Raw genomic sequence first — 25,000 nt, 5'->3', positions numbered from 1 at the left:
GCAAGCTTTATGAATCAGACCATCTCTGCTGTGGAAAAGACATCACCACAGCATGATGTTGCCACACCAATACTTTACAATATAAACTGTTTACTGCACACATCAAACAAGCCTCATTCCTTTTTCTATCACAAGAAAAATGATTAGATATTGTGGAAGTAATGGGAAAATTAGCTTTCAATTAGCTACAGATAAAAGCTACCCATAGAAAAACTATCATCTACTACCCACACAGTCAAGAAATGGAAGGAGGGGTTATTTTATGACCTCTAAGACACAAACAGGGGGGCCATCTTCATTTTGTCTCCTGTCACAGATCAAATCGGTGCAACCCTTACAATACCAGATCTTAAAAAGCAGCAAATAGAGCAAATTATATATTCATAACAATCTCTCTTGCCAAGCTTTGTTAATTAGTGCCATTCAGTAAGGATCAGTGAAATACTCACTCCTCCCTCGGACCCGGCCAGCGCCAGTCCCCTCTCAGCGAGCCTGCGAGTCAGAAGCAGAAACATTAAAGCACTGGTGCAGCTGCATGGGAAGAAGGAAAATACATTTACAAGCCAGGGGTGAAAGGATCTGAGAGAGGCTTGGCGCTCACCTCCTGAGGGCCTGAGCCTCCTCACTCGTCACCACGCCGTCTGTGACAGCTCGGCCACACTTCTGAGGGGTGCAACCTGAGGCGGGAAAACACGAGGGACCCTCTTACAACAAAGCAGCTTTTATAGTGAAATATCTTCTGATCCTCCAAAACCCAAAGAAACTGTGAACAAAACAACTTCATAAAAATAAAAAAGCCACAAAATGTTGCAATTTTCTGGCAGACCTTTTTGATTTAAGTCCAAACCCGGTTTTCCTTAAAAGCTGCAGAACTTTAAGATCCTGGTTCAAGAACTGAAACGAAGTCTGTCCATAACAAAAAAAAATTCAAACACCAATCAGTTGTTTGCTGAAACAAAGCACTGATCAAATGTTTCAAGTCTTTCAGCAACTTCATGTTTGGACTGTAGTGCCACCTAGTGGATGAAAAGGTACATCACTAGAGACCAAATCAGGACTTCTAATTCTGTTTTGCTTATTTTCTGAAACGGTCATGTGAAAATTCTCCTTTTATGCAAATATAGTAAACTTTACACATTGATGAAAGAAATTGGGTTAATTAACTGAAATCAGGCTGTGAATTTACTGGTTACTAATATGGAGAAACACAGGAATATTAAAGAGTTCAACTTTTTCTAAATCTTTTCAGTAAGATGGCAGGAAAGGTGGCGAAGGACACGAGTCTTCTGCTACCAGGCGGCAAACATCCCTGCCACTGCTGCCCCAAAACTTTGGACCAGTTTACCACTTCATAAACAAACCACTGAGAAAGGGATGAATGATTATTCAAAATGAATATAATATCAAATACGATTAGACCATTTTTGTTCCCCCTTAACTTTTATTATTAAAAATAAAGACTTTCAAACGCTAGCTGTAGCGGCACTCCAGCTCCTTCAGTTTCTTCTGTGCTGCCTGGAAAAACAGTCTAGCAACAAGTATTGAAACAACAAGATACTATTCTTCAACTTGTGATGTTTAATAAAAGAAAACAAAAATAAAAGACAATCCACATTATCATAATATAAACTCAGTCAAAAACTGCGTTGCTTCCAGCATATCTGTTTTCCCCTCAGTTATTTAGTACGAGCAACCAAAAAAAAAAAAAAAAACACACGTATAGAATTACGACATGCAGGAAGCCCAAAAACATGCATTTCAAATTGCATTTCTATATTCTATGTTTTTAATATTAGACTTTTTAAACTTAAATTATAATCTTAACAACAAAAATGTATCAATGTTGTATTTTAACCTTTTTACAACTATAAATGAATTTGTCTCAAATTGGCTCTTACACTAGCTCTAATTTTAATCATCCGCTCTAAGAGGTAGCCTTAATTTAAAGGGCAACCAAACTCCAGCTGAAAAAAATGCTGTAAAACAATCAGGTTTCCCAACAAATGATTAAAATGTAAACTTAATGTTTGAATCTAATGGTATTAACCACTGAGCTGGTTTAAAAGTTAAAATGAGACGTCTAAGAACAGAAACTGATGAACTGATGTCAGATTAAACTATGGCAGCCCAAGGAATCCGCATTTGTTTGCCACTAATCACAACATATTTTTATATTAACGAGAATAAGACGTTTTTATTAAGAATAAAAGCTTTAAAATTTAGGGACATGGTTAAATGTAAAACTTTACAATATATTTATAATTTAAAGAAGCAACCTGGGATTGGTTTAAAAGTAGTGAAGTGTTTGTTTTTTAAAGAGTAAAGGATGAGCCGCATTTTTGGGTTGAACACAGAACAAACATGGATTCAGAAAAAAAAAAAAAGACTGTTCAAAACTTATTAAATATAAAAAAAAATGTTTGAAGAAAAGAAATCTAAAATCCTATCCTTGAAAGGGAGCTGATCATTGTTGAAAAAAACCCAGCAGAGGACAGCGTAGAGGAGGGCGGAGCCTCCCAGGAGGGCGGCTCACTCCAAAGGACCTCAGCCTCCTCAGGAAGAGGCGGCCCTTTTTGGACAGGGTATTGATGTTAGCAGTCAGTCAGCTCATTCAAATTCTAATAAAATGTTTTAAAGATGAATGAAATAAGCTTCTTCTTCTGTCCTTTCAGACATTGTGAAAAATGTTGATTAGTTTACTTTCTTTCAATAAGATCTCTGAAGACTGAACTGATCTGAACAGAAGTTGATCTTAACTTTGCTCCCCTTTACCGTGAAGTTGTTTGGTCCATTTTGTTGCCTTTATCTGCTATAGCCAATAAATAAAAACTCTCATGAAAGTATTTTGGTCCATTCAAAAAAAGAAACATGCAAATATGACCCCTTCGTCTGTTTCAATTTGCATGTTTTTTAAACTAAAACAAGGCTTTTTTGGGCTACTGTACAAAACCTCAAACTCAACGCTAATCCTGACATTTTGAATTGAAAAAGCTTCTTGGATGGGAAGCGAAATGTCTTCAAACTTGGAAACAAAGTCCATTGGATTTTCTTTTTTTACTTTCTTTTTTGGAATGACTTTGATCTGAATGACTGAGAATCTTCACCAATATATTGCTGAATATTGGTTATAGCTAGACTATAACGAAAAATCTATTAGATTTACTTAAGGTATACATTTTGTGGTTCTTGTAAACATTAATCTATAAAAAAAAAAAAAAAAAACTAACCTCACTAAAATAAGCTTCCCCTCTGCTTCGCTTTATAGAGTTTATAGAGTCGAAGTGAAATGATTCTGAGAAGAATCAATGCAATAAAACTCATGAGATTCATGAGACTCATGAGTAAATGAGAATAGAGCTCAATTCATTTTAAGTTTAGTTTAAAAAAAAAAATGTCAATTGATCCTAAACGGAAATATAATGCTGCAACTCATGTTTTTTGCTTTTTTTTTTTTTTTTTAAGTTGTTTTTTTTCTGTTTATAAATGTATGAATCACAATTTCAACCAGTGAGTCTTTATGGACCATCATGTCAAACCCACGGCCCCATGGATTGCTCTGTCAGCTAAAGGCATGTTTTAGAGTCTCTACACTCCAGTTAACAATTAATCAGTTACTAAATTAGCTGATGATCATTTCGATAATCAATTAATCAGGATTAATCTGATTGTTTCAGCCCTAACTTTAATGGTGACATTCAGAGCCAATAGTGCCAACTAATACAATACAGATGGTAGGTTTTTAACAATTTCCGACTAATCTTACAAAAAGTGTATAAATTTATGATTGTAACATCATTACTTTGCATTTAGAAGGAAGGTTGCCACATCACATCAGGAACTGAGTTTATTGCGCTGCTGACAGCCAAAGGAAGAGAGAACACGATTGAAGGATTTAGTAATAAGACGAAAGGAGATGAGTCTGGTAAGGAATTTAAAGAGGACATAAAAATTCAAAATCTGCCTACAGAAAATTGTCTAAAAATTGAAACCTTTATAAAACCACTGCTAACACATTTAGGTCAGAGTGTCAAAGCATTTTATCAATGCAAACAAACTGAAAGAAGCTTAAAAAATAAATAAAAAAAAACCCTTAAATATAAATAATAATATAAATTTAAGACATTTTGGTAGCTTCTTTCAAAGGTTAATGTGAAATAAAATGTCTGTACCAGTTCAATAAGACAGAAGCAAACCTTTGCCAAGTAAGAAAAATAAAGCCGGGCTCTAAATTTGCAGAGAAAAAACTGATTTCTGGAAGATTGCTCTTCAAACGGAGAAGTCTGAGCTGAATTATTTAAACTTCCCATCAGAGGACATGTTTAGCTTCCTTGATAAATTACCTCATAGAACCAGACATAAAAGTTGGATAAATCGTGATCTTCCACCTTCCATATGATCTTCCAGGGTAGATTCAGGATCTACCAGGTTTCAGGAAATTGAGAGCCTATCTGAAGCAAAACTGGACGTTTCCAATGATCCAGAACCAGGCAGTCAATCCATTAAGGACTGGTTGAGAATTAGGAAATGGAAGTCCAGGTCTTAGCCAAAGCCTAGATCTAGGTGTCAAAGAATGGTGTGAGGTGATCTGAAACAGGCTGTTCAGCAGAACGTGTCCTCATGAACTGAAACGGGTCATTTTGGGTTCAGTGTAAATACGCCTTAAACACCATCAGCCTGATCCACAAACGGGGCCTAAACAGAGAAACAGGAGCCTCCGAGGAGGTGGGAGTGTATATAAACTAGTACATACTTTCATTATTGTGTTTTTCAAGTATTTAATGTTCCTTATTACTAATTCTGTTTAAAGTCCTTGCTGTATTGCAGCATCACCCGATGTTAAAAGAAAAATGTCTCCCAAAAGAAACAAAACAATAACTTATCCTAGCTCATCTAAAGAAAGTAATAATCCAGCATAGCGGTACTAGAAGTTGTTCTAGGCTAGACTTTTTTATTTTTGTTAATATATTTGGTTTCCCAGAGATAAAATGTGTAAATGAACTAAAACATTCATTCTAACTCAACATTATGCTGTGAAAGGTGACCCTGACCAATGTTTGCACAGACAAGCACCTCACCTGGATAACGTTTGTAGTTCTCGTAGTCCTCAGAGCACTGGACGTCGTAGACGACGGGCTGAGGGGAGATTGTTTCCCTGCTGCTGACCAGAGTCTCTGTGATGTCACTATCCAAGGCAGCCAAGTAAAGCCACACGGCGACTGCACATAAACCCAAAGTAACCAGAAGCATGAGCAGGATCCCCCGAGAGCCCCGCCATGAGGAGCCCTGTCTCAGAGCGTTTCCTCTAAACAGGACAGAAAAATAGAAAAGTTGGGATCAGACATTAAAGTAAAAAAACAGTTCATAATGCATTTCAGTGCAAGAAAAAAATACATGGCATGGGTGTTGTGATACAATACGTCTCACGATGATATCACTATATATGGTGATATTTTACCCAGCTATCAAAATGAAAATTAATTGCTGTTTATGTTCGTAAGAATCCATGTTGTTTTGGGTTTGAGTCAGTTCATGTGTCACTACCCGATCCGTCACAGAAGCCCGATGAACTTTTAGGTGCTGGAACCAAAAAGTTCATGCAAAGACCTACACTCTCTGATGGTATAGTCAAAGTCTGGGGGATTGCTTTCTCTCAGCTGTCTGCTGTGATTCACAGCCCTTATGAGGCTTTAATCACTGATGTCTTCAGACATGTGAAGCCCCCCCCAAGGGGCACATGTTGGCTTTGAACCGCCTCATTTGAGCTGGATTGTATTCAGGGGGATCGGAGTAAACGGGGACAAACACAAAAAGACTTTTTGTGTTTGTCCCCCCAGGGGCTGAGCTTAATAGGGGGCCATATTTCATATGTTATGTTTCTTGACAACAAAAACACTGTGGTCAATTATGCACATCAATATACAAACATTAAAGATGATAAATAAGGAAATCATGCTCTTTTCAAAACTAGATTTTACTAGCTTTTTGCTAACCCCCAGTGTACATTAGATATTCCCTGGCCACCATTTTTAAATTTTGCTAGCTACGCCTCTGATTTGCCAAACAAAAGCCATGTAAATTTGTGGCTTTCAGTCTACAGTAAGGGAAAGCACTACTTGTCAAACTTGGAAGTTTGTTATAAAACCTTGTTTTTATTTTGCTTATTATTAAAAATGAAGGCCATAATTAATCAGACTGACGTGGGAAACTTCTTTTATCGTCCAAAACTGGAGTTTTTGCTCCATTCCACTTCTCCAGTCCCTTTTCATTTGGACGTTAGTTCAGTTTAATCAACTTACCTTTTAATTTTCCTCTCTATCTCTGCTGCATTGGGGCCCTTTGGGTTCCTCAGTCGTATCAGAGCCATTTCGCCTCAGAGCTAGCATCCACTGCCAGCTGCTCGCTGACACGCAGCACACACCCCGCCAACAGCTCGTAACGCAGTCGGGAGCTCCACACTTCCGGTTACCATCCTGTCAGCGCACGCTATTGGCTAATCCCGAAATGAAAGCGTCGCTTCCATTGGTCCACGTAGGGAGCACTTCCTTTACAGCTGCTGGAACCAAACAGACTTTACAACCACAGAAAGCTGCTTTCTTGCCCATCAGCTCAGTTTAAATCGTTCAAATTTCCCCATTTCCCTCTGATTTTCGAACTTTATCATCGCTACCTCTGAGAACTGTCCTGGTAGCTTTTATTCCAGGTGTCACCTGACAAGGTAGGCTCTAATGAAAGGGGGAAAAAAACATTATTAGGTGGCGCATGTTCCAATTGGTCTCTTATTTCCTTTTGCTGTCGTGAAAATCATAATTTCTTATGCAGGATTTTAAAACAGTTTTACTTGTTTGATTTGTTTCTGCACCTTTGTTGGATCATTGCAAAAAAAAAAAAAAAATCAACCGCAAAAATATATTTAATGATGAATTACAGTGAATATAAATGAGGATACATATTTTTATGTATGGAGTCAGGCTAAAAGGTCAATTTTCTGTGTGATCTAGTTTAATTTGTCTGATTTTAATAAACGTTGTATTGCAACACATTAAACATGACAGTTAAGGACCTTATAGACTATCCCCTAATCCAGATGTTATTAAACTGAATGAGATATATTTCATTGCATTAGACTGTGAGCAGATCTTTCTAAGTTGTCAATTGAAGTTTATAAAGTAAAATATTTTTTTTCCCATTAACTATTTTGTATTTCAGTCTCATTCCTTTAACTCTTGTGTTGTTTTCATTAACTAAGCCATCTTAGATCAAAACTTTTCTTCAATCCCTCCATGAGCTACAGATCCAGCTGCAGTGGATAATAGTAACTGGAGTCCTAGAGCCTTCCTTAGAGCAGGCGCCAAAAAGATTAAAAGTGCCCACCACGAAATAATTAAACGTTAATTAGTTAAAAAGGTATTTAGTTAGAAGTTTTATTGTCTTTGTTCTGCTAAGTTTTCTTTGAGTTTTTAGTTTCACGTTGATTCATGTTTTCTTTGTTTTATTGTGTTAATTTTGTTGTGTTTTATCTGGATGTATTTGAGTTCTTAGGTTTTTCTTTGTTGCCAACTTGTAGGGTCCTTTTCCCCTTGCTCCTTTCTAGAATCCTCTGTTCACATCTGCTCCCGATCGTAGGTGGCCGCAGACAGGAGGCCTCTGATTGGTCAAATCTACATCCGCTTGCCAGCTTGTTTTGTGTGTATGACCGCAATTGCGGAAAACGACTCGTGAAGTTGGACCAGCTAGCGCGAGAACGCTGGGACCCTTTTTGCACCTGGATCCCTGCTCTTTTTCACCCTCATGTCCCTCCGTTGTCGGACAAACTCACCCCACTTCCTCACCACCTCGGCCGTATCTAGAACCACAGCTAGTTCCTGATTGTCCCTCTGGCAATGTGGCATGGAATATACCATAGCTCAGATCACACTTCAATATTTAGCATAAATCAAAATTGTCTTCAACAACTTCCCTGCGACACACTGCTGCGGGGAGTATAACCAGCCCTTTAGTCCTGTCTTTGTTCAGTCAGCCATAAATACTCTCCCTATGCAGTTCCTCAGTGCTGGTTCCTCGTCTTTCCCCGGCTTCTGGTGCATGTCTTCTCTGATGTCTCCATGGTTCTGGTTTGTCTTGCTTTTTTTAAGTTGGACTTTTGGATTCCTGCCTCTGTTACCTGTGAACACTCCATTAAAACTACATGAACTCACCTCTGCCTCCCTGCCTCTGCATTTGGGTCCTTAAAACCTCAACCAAACCCCAACAAGAAGGCTGCTCAAATACTGAGTAAATCATGGCTGCTCAAGTGCAGTCCTCAAGAGCCACCATCCTGTAACTTTTAGATGCTCCTCTTCTCTAGCACACCTACATCTAAAGCCTCAATCCCCTCATTTAGCTCAGCAGAGGCCTGGTTTTTTATAATTGAACTAACATGTTACTAGCCACCTCTGATAATAGGAGATAAGTAGATTGTTTCATCGTTGGGTGGTAAAGCCTTTATGAAGCATAGTTGCCTTTAGAAAAGGACGTTTTAACACCTGAAAGAGTTGAGTAAGGCATCACCAACTACAATGGTACAAATAGTTAAAAGGATAAAATAACCAGCCCCTGTAATAATAAGTTGATTTTCAAACATATTCTTGTTTGCAAATTCATTGTAAGGTAAATTCATCAAATTTTTTCCATGTACACAACATGAAAACAGGACGTAACCATTGAATGAAATGTGTTGAATGGGATTTTGAAGGGGAGTCTCCCTGGCAGATATGAACCGTCCTGTTTCTATTTTCTCCATGAATAAGTCAAGTTTTCACTGGTGAAGTGCTAAAAAGACCAGGATCCCCTTCAGCTCTTGCTAACTAATGCCTTTTGTTCAGCTGTCTGTAGAATGAGTCCTCCATGGCCTAAAGGGAAGAAACTTGTCCACCTAGATTTGAAAGGCGCCCCACCACGGATCGGGTACCTTCATAAGGTGATCTTTCTCTCTTTCCTCTGATTCCTGCTTGGTGGTTCCTGCTCACAGTTTGTGTTTTGATTTTCTTTTTGGTTCTCAGCTGATCGAGCTCTTCTCTCGGCTGGGTGCTGACGGCCTGCTGGTGGAGTATGAGGACATGTTTCCTTATGACGGAGAGCTGAAGCTCCTGCAAGCTACAGCGCATCCCGCTTACAGGTGCAGATCGATGAAAATAAAATATTGGAAAATGTAAATTAGAAAAATGAGTACACTTGAGCAGCTAAATACTGTGATAAGCAAATGGAATAAGTATTTTTTACATTTAAAATAAAATAATGTGGTATTATACAATTGAAATAAGATAATGACGTTTCTCCTTCTTTCAATTTAAACCTAAATTATCTTGTTCCATTGACAAAGTGTCTTAAGTTCTAAATACCAGGGAAAACACTTATAAGACACTTATTCAAAAAACAAACATAAACTTGCTTATATTTAATTTTTTGCTGTGAGTAACATACGGATGATGTCACTGAATCCACACAACTTTCATTTAACATGAAATGCAATAATCCTCTGTAATAACAGGGTTTCCCCGGGTCATTAATTAGCATTAGAATTCATTAAATGTGATTATGGTGGCATTTATAATCCTTTATTTAAAAAAAAAAAAAGTTTATAAAATAATTTCGTCAGATATATTATATCCAAATATGTTTGCGTTGAACTGCTTCCGGTTGGTCGTAAAGTTGTATGTTCGGAAAAGAAGCTCGAGACGGAGAAAAAGCTAGAGAGTGGGGACATGTACATTTCAACAAAAGTGGCTGGAAAACAAAAAATATATATGAGAGTCATGGATACTTGTGATGGCATTGAAATAATTTCTAAGAACATTAAAAAGCATTAACTTAGAGTTACTCATTCCTGTATAAACAATGAATAAATTAATCTTTTTTTAGGTTACTTTAAAGAAAAATGAAATTTATCACTTTACAAATCAAACTTAATTTTTTATAATTTGGATTTAGAGTTGTGCTCTTATTTGGTTATTTTAACTCATAAATATCCTTTGATCTAAGCATTTGCATTATAGCTATCGATCGTTTTATGTCCAGTAAATGTTTTCTTGTTAGAATGTGTTTTATTTCTCTCCCAGCATCACAGAAAAGATGATTTTCTGAGAGATAGACGGTTTTAGATTAAGTCACAGTTGTCTCTATAGGGGGCTGGATATTGAAATTCCTGCTATTCCCATTCCTGATGATATTTTACTGATAAAATGATTTGAAAACCTTCCCTTTTTCTTACAGTTTTGCTCTACTTTGACTTTTTTTTTGTTGAACAATTATCAAAAAAAGTTTTTGTTATATTATTTATTCCTTTATTGCTGTAGGTTGAATTAAAAGTAGAAGACGAGTAAAAGTCTGCTGAACAGTATTCAGTATTTCCATCACAACCTCCCCGCTGGGGGGGGGGGGGGCATGGCCGCCATTAGCCAATCTATGGCCACCCCTGCCATGTTTTTTTGTCCTCTAATACAGATGGTGGCAGCATTAATACTCCAAAGTGGAATATTCAAAACATTTTATTTTTTTGTGGTTAATTATACACATCAATATACTAACATCAAAGGTGATAAGTACAGAATTCCTGCTTTTTTCAGAACTAGATTTTGACTTTTATGGGGTAAAGAGAAAATGATGTGTCTCTGCAAGTCATTTGGGAGTCTTCAGTGAAATCATAGCTAAATAACAATATTATATATATAAACTTATGAAATAATCAATTTATTTAGATATTAATGCTTGTAAATATCACTTTTATGCAGAATGTTTATTGATATAAGTAGGTAAGTAATGACAAGGGAAAAGATTTACGCCCCAGAACTAAAAACTGAGTTTTATCCACTATACCTTTTATTTAGAAATTAAGGGTGTTGAAATATATGTGTCTATTTGTTAGCAAAGGCTGTAGGAAGGTATAGTTTGTCTTTATTTAGAAAATATGGATGTTTTGCTTATTAGTTTTCCTGTTGGAAGAGTTTAGATTGACCCTGAGGTTCTGGTGCCAATCCGATTTTCGGCCACTCCTCAGTTTACATTGGTTATTGCCTGGCCACCATTATTAAAATGTTCTGGTTACGACTCTGTTTAGGATTAGGATTTATTTGGTGATAGCAGCTTACTGAGCCTACTGATAGGTAGGAGCCAGAATCTGGAGCCATTCTATGGAACTGATAACCGCTAATAATCGCCATTAATAATCGAAGCAGCTGATTGTCATTTGTTTTAATTTAAGCCGAGAGGAGGTGATGTCCATTCAGGAATCTGCCAAAGCAAGGGGCATGGAGGTGATCCCACTTGTGCAGACCTTTGGACATATGGAGGTATGCTAAAAACCTGCACATTGTTTCTGTAAATTCTTAAAGAAGTCATGTTTTTTCGAAGCTGCATGTTTCTCTTCACATAGTTTGTGTTGAAGCATCGGTCGCTGTGGCACCTCAGAGAAGTCCCGCTCTGCGTCGGAACCCTTAATCCCCACAAAGAGGAAGGCTTCAAGCTGGTGATGGAGATGCTGAGGCAGGTGGTTGATCTGCATCCAGGTCTAAGAACGCTCCACATAGGAGCAGATGAGGTAGGAGTGTGTCTACGCTTGGTGGCTTTAAACTCAATGTTTTTATCTAAGATGTTTTTTTTGTCTTAAATATTTAAGGTTTACACCCTTGGAGAAGGGGAGGACTCCAAACTTTGGCTGGACTCAACTGGTGGTACAGTTGAACAGCTTTTCCTTAGTCATGTGAACAAGGTTGCCAAGGCTATTAAAGAGGCGTGGCCTGACATGAATATCATAATGTGGGATGATATGATGCGAGGCATGAGCCAGGACACACTGAAAGGTTCATCAGCTACAATCACTGAAATATGAAATTCTAATATTCTGCTTATTAGTTTAAATCTTAACTTAAACTCTTCTTGGTTTTATTTTTCTGCCTCCCATATGACAGCAAACGGTCTAGTAGGACTTGTGCAGCCAATGTTGTGGGACTACACCCCAAACCTGGATGTGGATAAAACTGGTAAGAGACTCCAGCTGGTTCTCCTCAGATGCAGTATCTTCGTTATTTGCGCCAGAAAAACAATAAAGGAAAAAGCACCAAGTCAGAGTTGACATCAAAGAATAACCTTTAAAACTTTATCAACTCCTTTTTAATGTATGAATAAAGAGGAGAGAGTCTTAACTACTTTGTCTGTCAGTCTACAGTTTACACAGGGTTTCCACGGGTCATTAAAAATCATTAAAAGTCATTAAACTATTATTTTATAAATTAAGGCCTTAGTTAGCATAAAAATTCACTCAATCTGACTACCGTGGCATTTAAAATGCTTTATTTTCATCAGATATATCAGATATAACTGGTTCTGCGTGTTTGCGTGGAGCTGCTTCTGTTTGATCGAAAGCCGTACGTTCGGAAAAGAAGCTCGAGGCGGAGAAAAAGCTAGAGAATGGGATAAGGCAAATTTTTAAAAAAAGTGTCTAGAAAACGAGGAATTCAGGACATAGATGCAGCCTGTCGACTGTGAAGATGATGAAGGATTTTGCTGTGTATGTATGTATGTATGTATGTATATATATATATATATATATATATATATATATATTATCTATTATCTTTCAGCTGGCAACAAGTTATTTAACCCCAACTGGTGCAATGACTCGCTTCTCATTTCCTAAACTATCATGTCGAAAGATAAATCCCATGGTCGTGGAAAAGATTTTAGTCTGTTTGAGAAGGGTCAAATCATTGGAATGCATCAAGCAGAGAAAACATCTAAAGAGATGCAGAAACTACTAAAATTGGGTTAAGAACTGTCCAACGCATTATTAAAAACTGGAAGGACAGTGGGGACCCATCATGTTCAAGGAAGAAATGTGGCCGGAAAAAAATCCTGAATGATCGAGATTGGCGATCAGTTAAACGTGTGGTGAGATCAAATCGAAGAAAAACAACAGTAGATCTCAGGACTATGTTTAATACTGAAAGTAAGAGCATTTCCACACGCACAATGCGAAGGGAACACAATTTCATACAATATATATAATTAGGGGGTCCCCGCTCCATTTCGCCATCAGTTTGGGGGTCATTGGCCTGGAAAACTTTGAATACCCCTGGTTTACTGCCACACAGGACACGGTTCTTCCCTGCCTTTAAAAGGCCACCTGTCAGCATTCAAGAGTTACTTCATGTTCCTTTGAAAGGCGATGCTGTTTTGCTTTGCACTGGAGGCAATGAACCAATCAGAAGAAAAATTGATCTTGCTTTCTGCTTTCACTGTCATTCCATTCTGGAAATGTGTTAAAATGATTTAACGAAAAATATTTACAAACCTGAAAAAACATGGTGTTATAATATATCAATATTCAGAATAAATAATTTGTTCTTTATTGGTTTTTAGCCATAGTCACTCTGGAAATCCAAAGAGGACTTAAACTTTGCAGATTCCTAATCTAGATGAAAGGACTTTAGCTGCCAGCTCATGCCTACTTTTACTGGGATTTAAATATAGAGAAATACAGAGGCTGTCATTATCGGCAGCATAGCAGCCTTGAGTTTGTAGAAGTAAACACTTCTTCCCTACTTTAAACATCTAATCTTGTTAACCAACATTAGCAGGAAACAGCTGTGGTCTGATTATCTGCAGGCTAGCTTTTAGTAGGACACTGCTGCAGCACTATCACCTACAAGCACACAGCATTCCTTTGCCTCATAGTTGGCCAGCTGAGGCCAATGATTATGCAACTTTCCCTCTTTAATAATCGTCTACTATTTTCCTTTAAGTTTGCTCTGTTTCTTGGGTGTGTTCTTAATCCCGCTTAAACATCCTGCTCCTCAGGGCTGTGATCAACGGGTTCCTGTCTGTTTTCAGTGTCTCTGCTGGAGAAGTATCACGGTGCCGGCATGTCCGACCTGTGGGCAGCCAGCTCCTTCAAAGGTTCCACTTTCGTTCACACCTGCGTGACCTGCACACAGAGACACGTGGATAATCACCTGCAGTGGCTGAAGGTGGCGGCCTCTCTGCCTGCTGCCATTAACATGAGGGGCATGGCCATCACAGGTTGGCAGAGGTAAGAATCAGAAGGTTAGAACTTCTGTTTTGTCAAGAAACCAAAACATCAACGCGTCTGAGTGGAATTTTACGTCATAGGCTAACAGTGAGTAGCTTGTTATTTCAGAAATGAAATAATAATTAGGTAACATGATTTTTTAAACGCCTTTACAAATAAAAAGTAGTCACACTTTCCTTTAATACTCCTAAAAGAGATCCAGTCCAACAAAGAGTTCAGTATTCTAGAACAATAGAGTCCATCTGGGTGTGTTTTAATCTCAGTAGAGATCCAGATAATCTGGGATAGTCTCAGTGATTAGGTTGAGGTAATAACTGCATCATGAACACAGAGGGATAACCTGTTTGGTTATGGTGACCTTTAAATCAGGATTCCCAAACTTTGAAAATCGGTTCATCCTGTAGGAGCTGCAGAAAAAAATGACTTAAATCAACTGAAACAGTCACACTAAGTTAGGACTCATGTAGGTGCCACGAGAAACATAAAGAGCTCTGGTGAAATGATAAAAAATAGAAAGTAGAAAATAATCTAAAAAAGATAAATAAATTAATAACAATGAAATAAACTTAAGAAAGATTATTCAAAATAAAAAATGACAAAAAAGAAAAATGGATGAATAAAAAGTGAATTAAATAAGAAAAAAGATTAAACCAAATCTAAAATAGAAAATAACCAAAAATTGTAAAGTAGTTGAATAGAAAGTGATTTAAAAAAGATTATGCCAAATAAAAAATACATGAAATGAGAAAAAAAACAAATAAGATGATACTATACTATTAAAAATATTAATTAAAAAGAAAAATAGAAAATGTAAAATAGATCAATAAGATGTTAATTAAAATAAAAACAGATGATGCAAAATATTAGGAAAAACAATGATGACAAATATAAAAATTGATACAAACAATGAAATTAGATAGTAATTTAAGAAAGTAAAAAAAAGATGATGCTACATATTACAACAATTCAACGATTGCAAAACTATATGTGGAGGAAAAATTAACACTCCATGGAACACATGGTGAAACAGGGTGGTGGGAGCATCATGCTGAGGGAGACTCTGAAATGTTTGCAGCAAATTCAGACACGGTATAACCTAAGCATGGAACTGGAGGTCAACGATTCTTCCAATAGGAAGAAATGTGGTTAGCAAACAGCCAGAGATGTAATGGATTAGTTTTGCTCAAAGCATATTGACGTGCTGGAATGGCCTAGTCAAAGTTCTCACCTTAATCCAAATGAGATTGATGTTCAGAAACTCTCTACCCTGTCTGAGTTTGATCTGTTTGCTAAAAATTGACAGACGTTTAGAGGAAAGCTGTGCACAGCAAGCTAATGCAAAAGGTTCTAGAAAAGAAAGATTTAGTTCTGCTAACATTTTACAATTTCAGGAAACACATCTTGTCCCTTATAGTTCACAATAACAAACTACTTTATATCGATCTGTAATATGAGGGAGTATGTACATCATGTAATATGTTTAAGTATGAATGAAAATGAGAAAGTCCTCAGTAATTTCATTAATTCGTTTTTTTATATTCAATTTAGTTTATTTATATTGCACCATTTCACAACACAAATCATCGTAAGTCACTTTACAGAGAAAATTCAACCACATCATCCAGTCAAATTGATTCAGTTTTCTATCTAAGGAAAACAAGTTGATTGCATCGACTCATCGACTCAAATACAATCCCTCACACTAAGCATGCTTGTAGCGACAGTGGAGAGGAAAAATTCCCTTTTAACAGGAAGAAACCTCCAGCAGAACCAGACTCAGTGTGAGCGGCCATCTGCAGAGGCCGACTGGGGTTCAAGGAGACAGAAGCAAACATACCTTTTTTTTTTTTTTCTGCCAACAGGTATGACCACCTGTCAGTTCTGTGTGAGCTACTTCCTGTTGCTCTCCCCTCGCTGGCTTCCTGTCTGCAGACTCTCATCCACGGTGAATTCAGCACTGAGGCGAACAGGAAAGTAACAGAGACGCTGGGAGTATCTTCAGTGGAGGTTGAAGCCATGGAGAGGTCAGGACCACCGCTGCTTTAGCAAACCACGAGGTCGGAAATATTTTGAAGTTTTTCTCTCTGTGGGTTTCAGAGCTTCTGCGGATGAGTCTCTGTTCCCAGGAAGGAAGCTGGCAGAGTTGATCCTGGAGATAAATTCACTGCTCGACTCAGAAGATTTCAGATTTTTTGAAAGCAATATGTAAGTTTAACAACAGTATTGTTACTCATCAAACAAGGTCAAGTTTTATTTGTCTCAGAAGGAATATTGTCAAATACCTTCAGAAGAACTAAAGCATGTAGAGGCGAGTTTATTATATCACGAAGATTGTTTTGATGACTGCCATTAGAGAGACATCTTTGCAATAATGCATTAAAGTAATGGCTAAAAAAAATAAACTCTTAAGTAGCACCTCTGGTCTTTCGGCATCCAACTGTGGCGCTCATACACATTTAAATAAAGGCTTTGATCATCTTTTTTTTTTTTTTTTTTTTTTTTTAGTATCCTTTTAAGCTAATGTAGCTCTGGGAATTGATATCCCACAGCTCAACAGCTTTGGGACGTCCCAGCAAGAATCGATAAACTAAACCAAAGTAATGTAAGCTTTAATATTAACTGGGGTTTAAAACTAATAAATCTGAGCTGAAATGAGCTCTTTTTTTCCAAAACAGTGGGAACTATTTAAAAACTTTTAAGTTGAAATTAAAATAGATGACACTGATCTGGAAACTACTGCGATGGCTTCATATGCAGCTTTCCATTTACTTCTTCAATCTGAACACAGGTCTGAGAATAGCATATTTGCTAATATCTATTCATAAATCTAAAGGCACTTCTACTACTTCTACCTGCATTGCTTTAGGGCCCTGTCACACCTTGCCGATTTAGCCAACGTATGCCCGACGTCCCAGAATCTCCTAAAATGCTGGCTTACACTGAACTTTCCATGTATTTTTTAAATTTTGGGTGTATGCGTAGCGTAGTCATAATGAGTCCAGAACTTATGTCCAACGACAGCCTAACTTAAGCATAACGCACAGCAGCGTAATGCCCATAATACGATGCACAAGCCAGTGTCCTGAGGGGGGCAGCGATGCGGCCGGAGGCACCTGGCCTGCATAAAAAGATGTCTTTGATCACGGTATTAACCTAGCTGCTGTTTACCCCCCGCCCAAAAAAAGAATAAATTAAAAGAAAGAAGGTTTGCAGTAGCAGCAAATTCTGCTAGGAAGTTTGCTGGTCGTGGCCGTGAACCCAGGGAGGATCCATCACACTCACCGTCTCTCTCACCCAATGATGGGGATGAAGTCTGGAGTAGAACTGACGGTTTCCTCCTGTGAACCCCCTTTCATACCAAAACGCTACCAATACGCCATTATACAGTAGCTGTAAGTTAGAAACGGAGGTTCAGCGGTCATCTGAAACACGTCAAATACTTTTATATGCGTTGGAGAGAAGTTCTTGATAAGTTACGTATAATTTATGCAGAAGTTACTCAGAGGTTTTGGGTTAGCTAGACTCCACGACTTATGAGTAACTTACACTTAACATACGTCGACGATCAGATACTTGCCTGTAACTTATGCCCCAGGTATGATCACCCGCTGGCATATATCAACAGCGAGCACAAGAAGCATTTTGAGCATGCTCAAAGTTTCTCCGCATACTCGCCATATGTCGACGTGTGCTAGCGTGCTTCAGTGTACTTCAGCGTGCTCATAACTTATACAAAACGTGCCCATAACTAAATGCTGATTTATACTCAGAAACCAGGTAGTCTGCTTGTGTGCCGCAGTTAACGCAAATACGCCCCCGCCCCTGCCACAGACCCTCTGATGCACCTCTCCAAAATTGTAGGTGACCGCAGACAGGAGGCCTCTGATTGGTTAAATCTACACCCGCTCTACACTCTGTGTATTTCCTGTTTGGTACCTTACCAGCTTGTTTTGCTTGTATGACCACCATTGTAGAAAACGACACGTGAAGTTGGATCAGCTAGAAGAGCGAGGTGCGCGAGAACGCTGGGACCCTTTTTCCACCTGGATCCCCGCACTTTTTCACTGTCATGTCCCTCCGTTGTCGTACAAACATGCCCCCACTTCCTCTGCTGTATCCAGACCCACAGCTAGTTGGTGATTGTCCCTCTTGCGTTGTGGCGTGGAATAACATAGCGCAAACCACGCTTCAATATTGGGCATAAATCAAAAATATATTCAACAAGCTCACTGCGACACACTGCTGCGGGAGGATAACCAGCACTTTATTCAACGTATGCCAGCGTTTTTGCCAGATTTTTTGTACATCAGGTCTAAATCGTCAAGGTGTGACAATTGCTTTAGCCTGTGGTGATCTTACAAATCCTTAGAGGTTTATTGATATCCTTCTATTTTCATTTAAATGAGTTTTAACTGCTGCTTCAAATGCATAACATCCATAATCTATAGAGCTTCCTTTCATTTGAAGAAGTATTCTTTTTTCCTGCTCTTATAGGTTTGTACGAGGATGGTTCAGTCCCTACCACAGGCAGAGGAAGATGGTAAACCCGTTAAACTGCATGCATATTCACAAGCAGGCTTCCGAGTAAGAGTCCATTTTAAATAGTTGAACATGAACATATGAAAGCAGCCTCTGCAAAACGGTAGCTTATGTTTGGGCTTCTTTCCTTCTCAGGTATTTGGACACGTTACAGAAGAAAGTAGAGGCCTTAAAAAAGGAAATGGTGGCTCTTTATCCTGATTCTACAGTGGAGGAGTGGATAGAGGAACACGTCAGCGCTGTAATGGCTCCACTGCAGCGAATCACAGAAGCTATCCAGGAATGCATTAAAGAAATGGTGCCATGAAGAAATCAAGCTTTACTGGACTTTATTTTCAGCCTAAAAGAGATTTCCTTTCCTTTTTTACAATCAAATTATACCGTCCTATGTAAATTGATGTATGTATTGAGTATGAAGGAAAGGAGAAATTTCAGATGTTTTTATTAGTTATATTAAAGTCGAGCAATTATTCAGTGAACGAAAAAAACTTTCAAAACTTCTGCATAATTCTTTTATTCTTTTTGTTTAGGCGTTAAACATCAATAACCATTAAAATTGTGTAAAATCAACAACATAATGAAATACATGTGATCACCTGAGTTTAAGTCTTTGGTTCAAATAAAAAAATGCTTCAAACATAAAAAATAAAGCATCGACACGCGTTATCGTGCCACACACAGTTTGCTTTTGGTTTGCTCTGGCTGAGGCTGAGCTTACGTTCCTCCAGGTTGGACACACAGTAGTATGAAAACATGTAAGTAGGTGGATCTGAGCTGGGTGGTCCAGAAAACTGTGGGAAAAGGCACTTTCCTTCATCTCCCAAACAAATGATTGTTATGACTTCAACAGGGAGGCACACTGGGACCATAATCCGAATGCGCTCTCAAACAGTAATTAGTACAGAACACATAATCTGTGTGGAAACCACAGCATTTAAGCATTATTTAAGGAAAAAGAAATGAGGGAATACATGTGTAGGGCAAGTCTCCACCTCTGCCATATCTTTGCATTGCATTCAAACTTTTCATCCCAGGATGCACTGGGAATGCATACATCGGCCATCAGAGCTGGTCTGTCTGCTCATCTGAGTCCGTGCTGTCCCCCAGCGAATCGTTCTCCTCTCCATAGTCTTCATATTCCTGCTGCTTTCGCTGCATCTCATCCAGACCAAGGAAGCGCTTCACCAATGAGGCCACCTCCTCAACGTCACTTTGAGGCAACAAGCAAAAACACCATGACTAAGAGTTCCTGACTTAATTCCAGACGATTAAGGATTGGGACATCATATGACAGTGTGTGTGTTTTTATAAAATATGTCAAGGTATAGACTTTTTTTTATGTTAGAAGAAAGATAGGATAACTAAGCTGAAGAAAAGGTGAGAAAAAAAGTATAAAAACATTATGTTTTTCCCTATTTGGTCTGAAACTGGAGGAAAAAAATTAGAAGCCAAAGTTACCAGGGTTGGCTTTTAAAGCAAAGCCGCCCTGAAAGCAGCCAGCAAGATACTAAAAGAAGTCTCCAAAGACCCAAATGTCATTTTAGGGCTCATAGTGGAAGTGTCATGATGAAGGGATAAATTTACCATTAATAAATCTACCATGAATCCTTCTGCGGAACAGAGGATGCTTAATAAAAATGTGAGATTTGTTATAAAGCAAAAAAATAAGGAAAAACCATTGACAGTCTGAGATCTACGGCGCCACAATAACCCAAAACATGCCTGTAAATCAAGGCTTGACGATAAAGAAATAGAAATTCCTTGAACAAGTCAAAGCCCAGATGGAGATGCTATGGAGGAGACTTGAAGCAGAATCGACAAGAATCAAACCCCTTAAACATCTCCACTGGTAACAGGATGTTTTAGCTGTGCACGTGTATCACACTCTTTTTAACAGGATAGATACATTTAAATGTTCTGGAGCTTTTTTTCCAACATGTATTGTTTATTTTATTGTACGTCCAGTACTGATTTCAGGTAGAATCGAAGGTGTACATTTCTTTACTTCATTGAAATTTGAAGAAAAAAAACAAATTTTACAAATAAAAATTTGAAAAGAATGAACTCCAAAAATTAAACTTTAAAAAATATTTTTATCAAAGACAAGATTTTTAGACTAAAATTGCTGTTTTTTCCCCCCCGATTGTTCAGTTACCTCCAGCAAGGAGGTTATGTTTCTAGGAGAATCTGTTTGTCTGTGTAGAGGATAACCTGAAAAGTTATACTTTTCTTATCATTCTGTTTTATATTTGATTCTTTTATTCCTGCACGCTTCATACAGAAACACAGCGTGGTTTTCCTACCTGCGACTTCCCATGGTAGCACTCTGAGTGAGGGGGTAGGAGATGCCGGCGGCTAACCTCAGCATCACATGATAACCCTTCCCCAAGTATCGCACCTTCTCTTCCTGGACGCAAACATCACAGAGCTGCTCCAGGTCCAGAACAACTGGAAAAAAGAGAGAGCATTAAGTGCCATTACACTAATGGAGTCCTCTTTCCCACTCAACCACTGAAAAATTAGCGGTTTCACTGACTTGTCTCCTGTCCTTTCCTCCACAGCGTCAGAACCAGAGCGTACAAGCTGGTTGTCTTGAGCTCGATCAGTTTTTTGGTTTTATCGAACACGGCCTCCTCCCAGTCCTCCATGTTCTGAAGGGCCACAAACAGGCAGCCCGCAATGTAGAAGAGCTTCCAGGGGATGCTGTCTGTAGAAGCCACACAAATGAAGGCATAGAGCAAATATTGCACATTTAAGGGGTTAAGTTATTAAGTTCAGCTTTCATACCTGAGCTGTAGTATGCAGCTGCCAGCCCTACAGATGCTATACCTGCAGAGCAGAAGGTGAAGGATTCAGAAGGCGATCCAAGCATACGGAGGGGTTTGAATGTGGATCGCCTGCTCAGATACACTAACTTACCCACAAGAAGAGACCATGAGCGGACACCAGGGGACCTCTTGAGGTGGAGCAGGGTGGGACTGTTGGTCTCTACTGACATGTAGCCCATCTGACAAATAAATATTACAGAACATGAGATTTTCCCATCCACAGCTCTTTAGTTTTTCCGTGTTGCAAGTAGAGCAGCATTAATAAGCCGCAAGATTACTGTCCGCCATTCTGCAGCTTTTACCCATAACGCTCAGCTGTGTACATAATAACCACATCAGTCATCACCAGTATGTATCAGAATAACCCCTCACATGCCTTCATATATATATATATATATATATATATATATATATATATATATATATTGCTTTACTGACCAAAGTTGTTACTACAGTAGTAGCCATTCAAAATTTCCCCACTCTTCTTGATGGGTCCTTGGCTGGTCCCCTACAATTCCTTTTTAAACATCAATCTTTGTACTAAAATATTCGTTTAGTCATGATTTGTGGACATTAAGATGTAAAGAGAAGCATCATCTCCTGGTCAGACCCTGTAATTCAGCGAAAGGGTGGAGTAAAAAAATGCACGCCAGGAAAAGGCCAGTGGCTGGAAGTTGGAGGGGATTTTGCTGGGAGCTGCAGGGATGTGGCCTGCCATTCGGCTGGCGTTTGACTGGGAAGGGCCATTTTGAATGGTATTGTACCACAGGACTGGTGAGGTGCTAAGCAGGAGTGATTTGGAGGCATACATCAAGTTATGTCCATCACACACTGGCATTTCTTGATCTATTTCACATTTGAAAAAAAACAAAACTTTGAATATTGTTTTTTATGTTGAGAGGCAGAAATGTGTGAGATAAATGGGGCAATTTTCCAGTGTTAAAGGTAAAGAATACGATGCTAAAACAAAGTTTTTCTCTGTTGTAAAGTAAAGCTCTATTCAGTAAATTTAAAAGAAGCGTAAATGTTAGATTACCGTAGTAAAAATCTTCCTGGATCAGAACGGATAGATGCAGCTTCTTCATCAGCATCTCAGGCGAGTAATTATGATCCCTCTCAGCAATTTTTTTTCACTCCCCGAAATGCAGCTGCATATTTTTGGTATTTTATCTGCAATGTGACTAATAGTCTGTCCAACCCAGCCAGAAATTACATTTGTGTTTCAACAGAACACGCTCTAATCGGTCCTCATTTTTCCCTAAAACAACACTGAGCGGAGGCATCTATTCCTTAAACAGCTTTTCAGTACAGATCCAGCAGAATCAGGGAGGGAGAGACTGATATGTAGAATACATCAGGCTTTGCATAAAAAAGATATTACTTTATTTGACTTTTAGAAAGTTAAAAAGGAAATTTAAAAGAATTCTTAATAAAATATATGAAAATAAGAAGTTTGGAAAACTGGATTTAGTTTGTTAAGTCAAACACAGTCGATTATCTTCATTTTATTTATCTATTGATGGGAGAGAGTTTCAAAGAAAAGGTATCTTGGATTAATGTAAGTTATTAATAATCAATAAAATGTGTGCAGTATTCTCATTTATTTGTCTATTGGTAAGCATGACTGACAGCTGAAAATGTATTGCAGCATTCCTGAAGATTGGCAGAAGTTACCGCAGTCAGTTCTTCTAATTTCTCTCCACACATGTTTTAGGCTTAACCCATAAATAATTAATAACCATTTATAGCAGGAACACTGGACGCTGGATTAAGAGACTTTTTAGATCTTTTTACCAACATTACTAGTGTTGCGTCTATGCCATTTTTTGGCCCCGATACTCGATACCTGGCTGTGCATTATCGGCCGATACCGATACCATCTGTTTGAAATTGACGTGTGTGTTTATATATGAAGAACTGCATACTACTTGCATGTAAAATAATTGCCATCATGGTTTTGTCAAGCTGCTGCCTACCTTTGTGAAGCAGGAAAAAGACTAAAACAAAGAGAATCCAGTAGAACTTTTTTATTACCTAACTGGAATGGGTGACAATAGTTGAATAAACATTTGGCTCTCAAAATGGTATCGGTGCCCTATTTGTTGGTGCTCGCCGATACCTATACCACCATTTTAGTGCTGGATCGGGGCTCCGCCTGATACTTGTATCGGTGCAACACTAAACATTGCCTTTTTTTTCTTAGATTTTGTGGTCAGTGCATAATATATGAATAAAATACCAATAAAGATGAACAACTAAGGATCATATGCTTTTCATTTGAGCAGATAAAGGTTTGGATGAAGTCACAAAGGAGTGAAATTGAAGAAGCTGGAAGCGGATCTCATTTACTTCAACTTGTGGAGACTTCCTGTTTCTCCACAAATCTGCAATGTTCCCTAATTCTGTTTTCAAACTGAAAAGGAGCTAAGGCTAATGCTTGTTTCACAGCAAGCATTTAAAGCTGATATTGACAACCTGAAACTCAGCGTATTATGGAGACATGCTCATTTAAAAGTATCCTCTTAAAAATAACAGATCTAATGTTCTGTGTATGAGGAAAACTGTTTAACCTACCAAACAGCTCAGGCAGAAGTTCATTTAATGTTTTCTATAACAATTTAAGATGAGAAAACATAAACATTTATGCTTTTCCATATTTTTCTTCCTTCCTGGATGATCTGACCCTTGAATCGCAGCTGAAACTGGATAAAGATGCCAATATATTGATTTTTATTTTCCACAATGAAAAATGATGCATGTAAGGGGCTGATTTATTCTCTAATTCATCATCACAAACAAGGCAACAAATGCGCTCATTTTTATATTCTTATGATTTCTTACCTTAAAATCCTTTTTTTCCCTGTAAACTTTCACCTTGTAGATTTAAAGAGAAGATAATTTTCACGATGAAACATACGAATTACAGCATTACGAGGAAGTTGTATTCATGTTGTCGCAACAACAGTCATGAATGAGGGACTCTTCCTTCCGCGTTTCCTGAACTCTCATTGGATGAGCTCTCCAGCCAGGATACCTTTCAAAATAAAGGCTTAAAAGCACTTGTATTGAGCAGTAGTCCCAAAAGTCTATGCACCATTTGAGGTTATTCATCACTTTCAAGGCAAATATTATTCAAACCTTTTTTATCATCACTTATATTTTTTCCTGTATATTTTACAAGAAATAAAAATACATATAAAACACAACATAATGGTTGCTGCACCAATTGGCATTGTTACTGTGCAGCTACATACTTTGATTGACTGATTGTTTGATTGCTGTGCTGCTGCCATCAACACCTTTGTTTATAGATGTTGGAGATCAGCCTGTTTTTCAGTGTAGTCCTGTTTCTCTGACCATGACTGACTGGATGTGCTCTTTTCATCCTCTGACATGAGAGCTGGCTCAGAGCTGGTCTGCCTGGCTGTGTGTTTCCTGTACCGGGCTGCCTTTTACAGTTCCCTTTTGTTTCTCTGCTTCTATCTCCTTGATCCCCAGTTGGCCTCGGCAGATGGCCGCTCAAACTGAGCCTGGTTGTACTGGAAGTTTCTTCCTGTTAATAGGGAGTTTT

General features: G+C 38.3%; 3 protein-coding genes across 5 annotated transcripts in view; 1 reads left to right on the top strand and 2 right to left on the bottom strand.

The window, feature by feature from the left end:
• Positions 1-6,454, bottom strand: part of uts2r2 (urotensin-2 receptor 2) — a 55,040-nt gene extending 48,586 nt beyond the window's left edge. For both annotated transcript variants that reach the window (XM_038299328.1, XM_038299329.1), the window contains exons 1-4: positions 6,297-6,454; positions 5,076-5,302; positions 602-677; positions 450-492 (exon numbers count right to left, since the gene is read on the bottom strand). In XM_038299328.1, the coding sequence (XP_038155256.1) occupies positions 450-492; positions 602-677; positions 5,076-5,302; positions 6,297-6,364 (414 nt within the window). In that variant the 5' untranslated portion in view covers positions 6,365-6,454. The remainder of the gene's footprint in view (positions 1-449; positions 493-601; positions 678-5,075; positions 5,303-6,296) is intronic.
• A 99-nt stretch (positions 6,455-6,553) lies between these two features.
• On the top strand, positions 6,554-19,263 carry hexdc (hexosaminidase (glycosyl hydrolase family 20, catalytic domain) containing). Of its 2 annotated transcripts, none has more exons than XM_038299309.1 (12): positions 6,554-6,715; positions 8,862-8,956; positions 9,039-9,154; positions 11,237-11,324; positions 11,408-11,572; positions 11,651-11,834; positions 11,943-12,014; positions 13,864-14,062; positions 15,925-16,086; positions 16,160-16,267; positions 18,557-18,646; positions 18,737-19,263. In XM_038299309.1, the coding sequence occupies exons 2-12, from the start codon at positions 8,873-8,875 to the stop codon at positions 18,906-18,908; spliced, it is 1,440 nt and encodes a 479-aa protein (XP_038155237.1). In that variant the 5' UTR covers positions 6,554-6,715; positions 8,862-8,872; the 3' UTR covers positions 18,909-19,263. The 2 variants fall into 2 exon arrangements, with proteins under 2 accessions (XP_038155237.1, XP_038155239.1); XM_038299311.1 differs by lacking the exon at positions 6,554-6,715 and adding an exon at positions 8,688-8,785 and having other exon boundaries at positions 18,737-18,908.
• LOC119792604 (cytochrome b-245 chaperone 1 homolog) lies at positions 19,100-24,426 on the bottom strand. The gene is made up of 6 exons (XM_038299312.1): positions 24,271-24,426; positions 21,521-21,608; positions 21,389-21,430; positions 21,138-21,308; positions 20,905-21,049; positions 19,100-19,811 (listed from the first exon to the last, which is right to left on the bottom strand). The coding sequence occupies exons 2-6, from the start codon at positions 21,606-21,608 to the stop codon at positions 19,664-19,666; spliced, it is 594 nt and encodes a 197-aa protein (XP_038155240.1). The 5' UTR covers positions 24,271-24,426; the 3' UTR covers positions 19,100-19,663.
• Between the last annotated feature and the right edge of the window lie 574 nt (positions 24,427-25,000).

The sequence above is a fragment of the Cyprinodon tularosa genome, unplaced genomic scaffold (assembly GCF_016077235.1).
Source record: "Cyprinodon tularosa strain WSP-4 unplaced genomic scaffold, ASM1607723v1 ctg424, whole genome shotgun sequence".
NCBI classification, from domain to species: domain Eukaryota; kingdom Metazoa; phylum Chordata; class Actinopteri; order Cyprinodontiformes; family Cyprinodontidae; genus Cyprinodon; species Cyprinodon tularosa.
Note: the sequence above shows the minus strand (reverse complement) of the source record. Positions and strands in the feature narration are given on the sequence as shown.

Bases quoted from the DNA above. Each gene is read 5' to 3' on its own strand.
- hexdc (XM_038299309.1), top strand. From the start codon at position 8,873: ATGAGTCCTCCATGGCCTAAAGGGAAGAAACTTGTCCACCTAGATTTG. The intron at 8,957-9,038 runs GTGATCTTTCTC...TTTGGTTCTCAG, and splicing joins GGATCGGGTACCTTCATAAG to CTGATCGAGCTCTTCTCTCG. The intron at 12,015-13,863 runs GTAAGAGACTCC...GTCTGTTTTCAG, and splicing joins CCTGGATGTGGATAAAACTG to TGTCTCTGCTGGAGAAGTAT.
- LOC119792604 (XM_038299312.1), bottom strand. From the start codon at position 21,608: ATGGGCTACATGTCAGTAGAGACCAACAGTCCCACCCTGCTCCACCTC. The intron at 21,309-21,388 runs GTATGAAAGCTG...TGGCTTCTACAG, and splicing joins AGCTGCATACTACAGCTCAG to ACAGCATCCCCTGGAAGCTC. The intron at 19,812-20,904 runs GTAGGAAAACCA...GTTGCCTCAAAG, and splicing joins GCTACCATGGGAAGTCGCAG to TGACGTTGAGGAGGTGGCCT.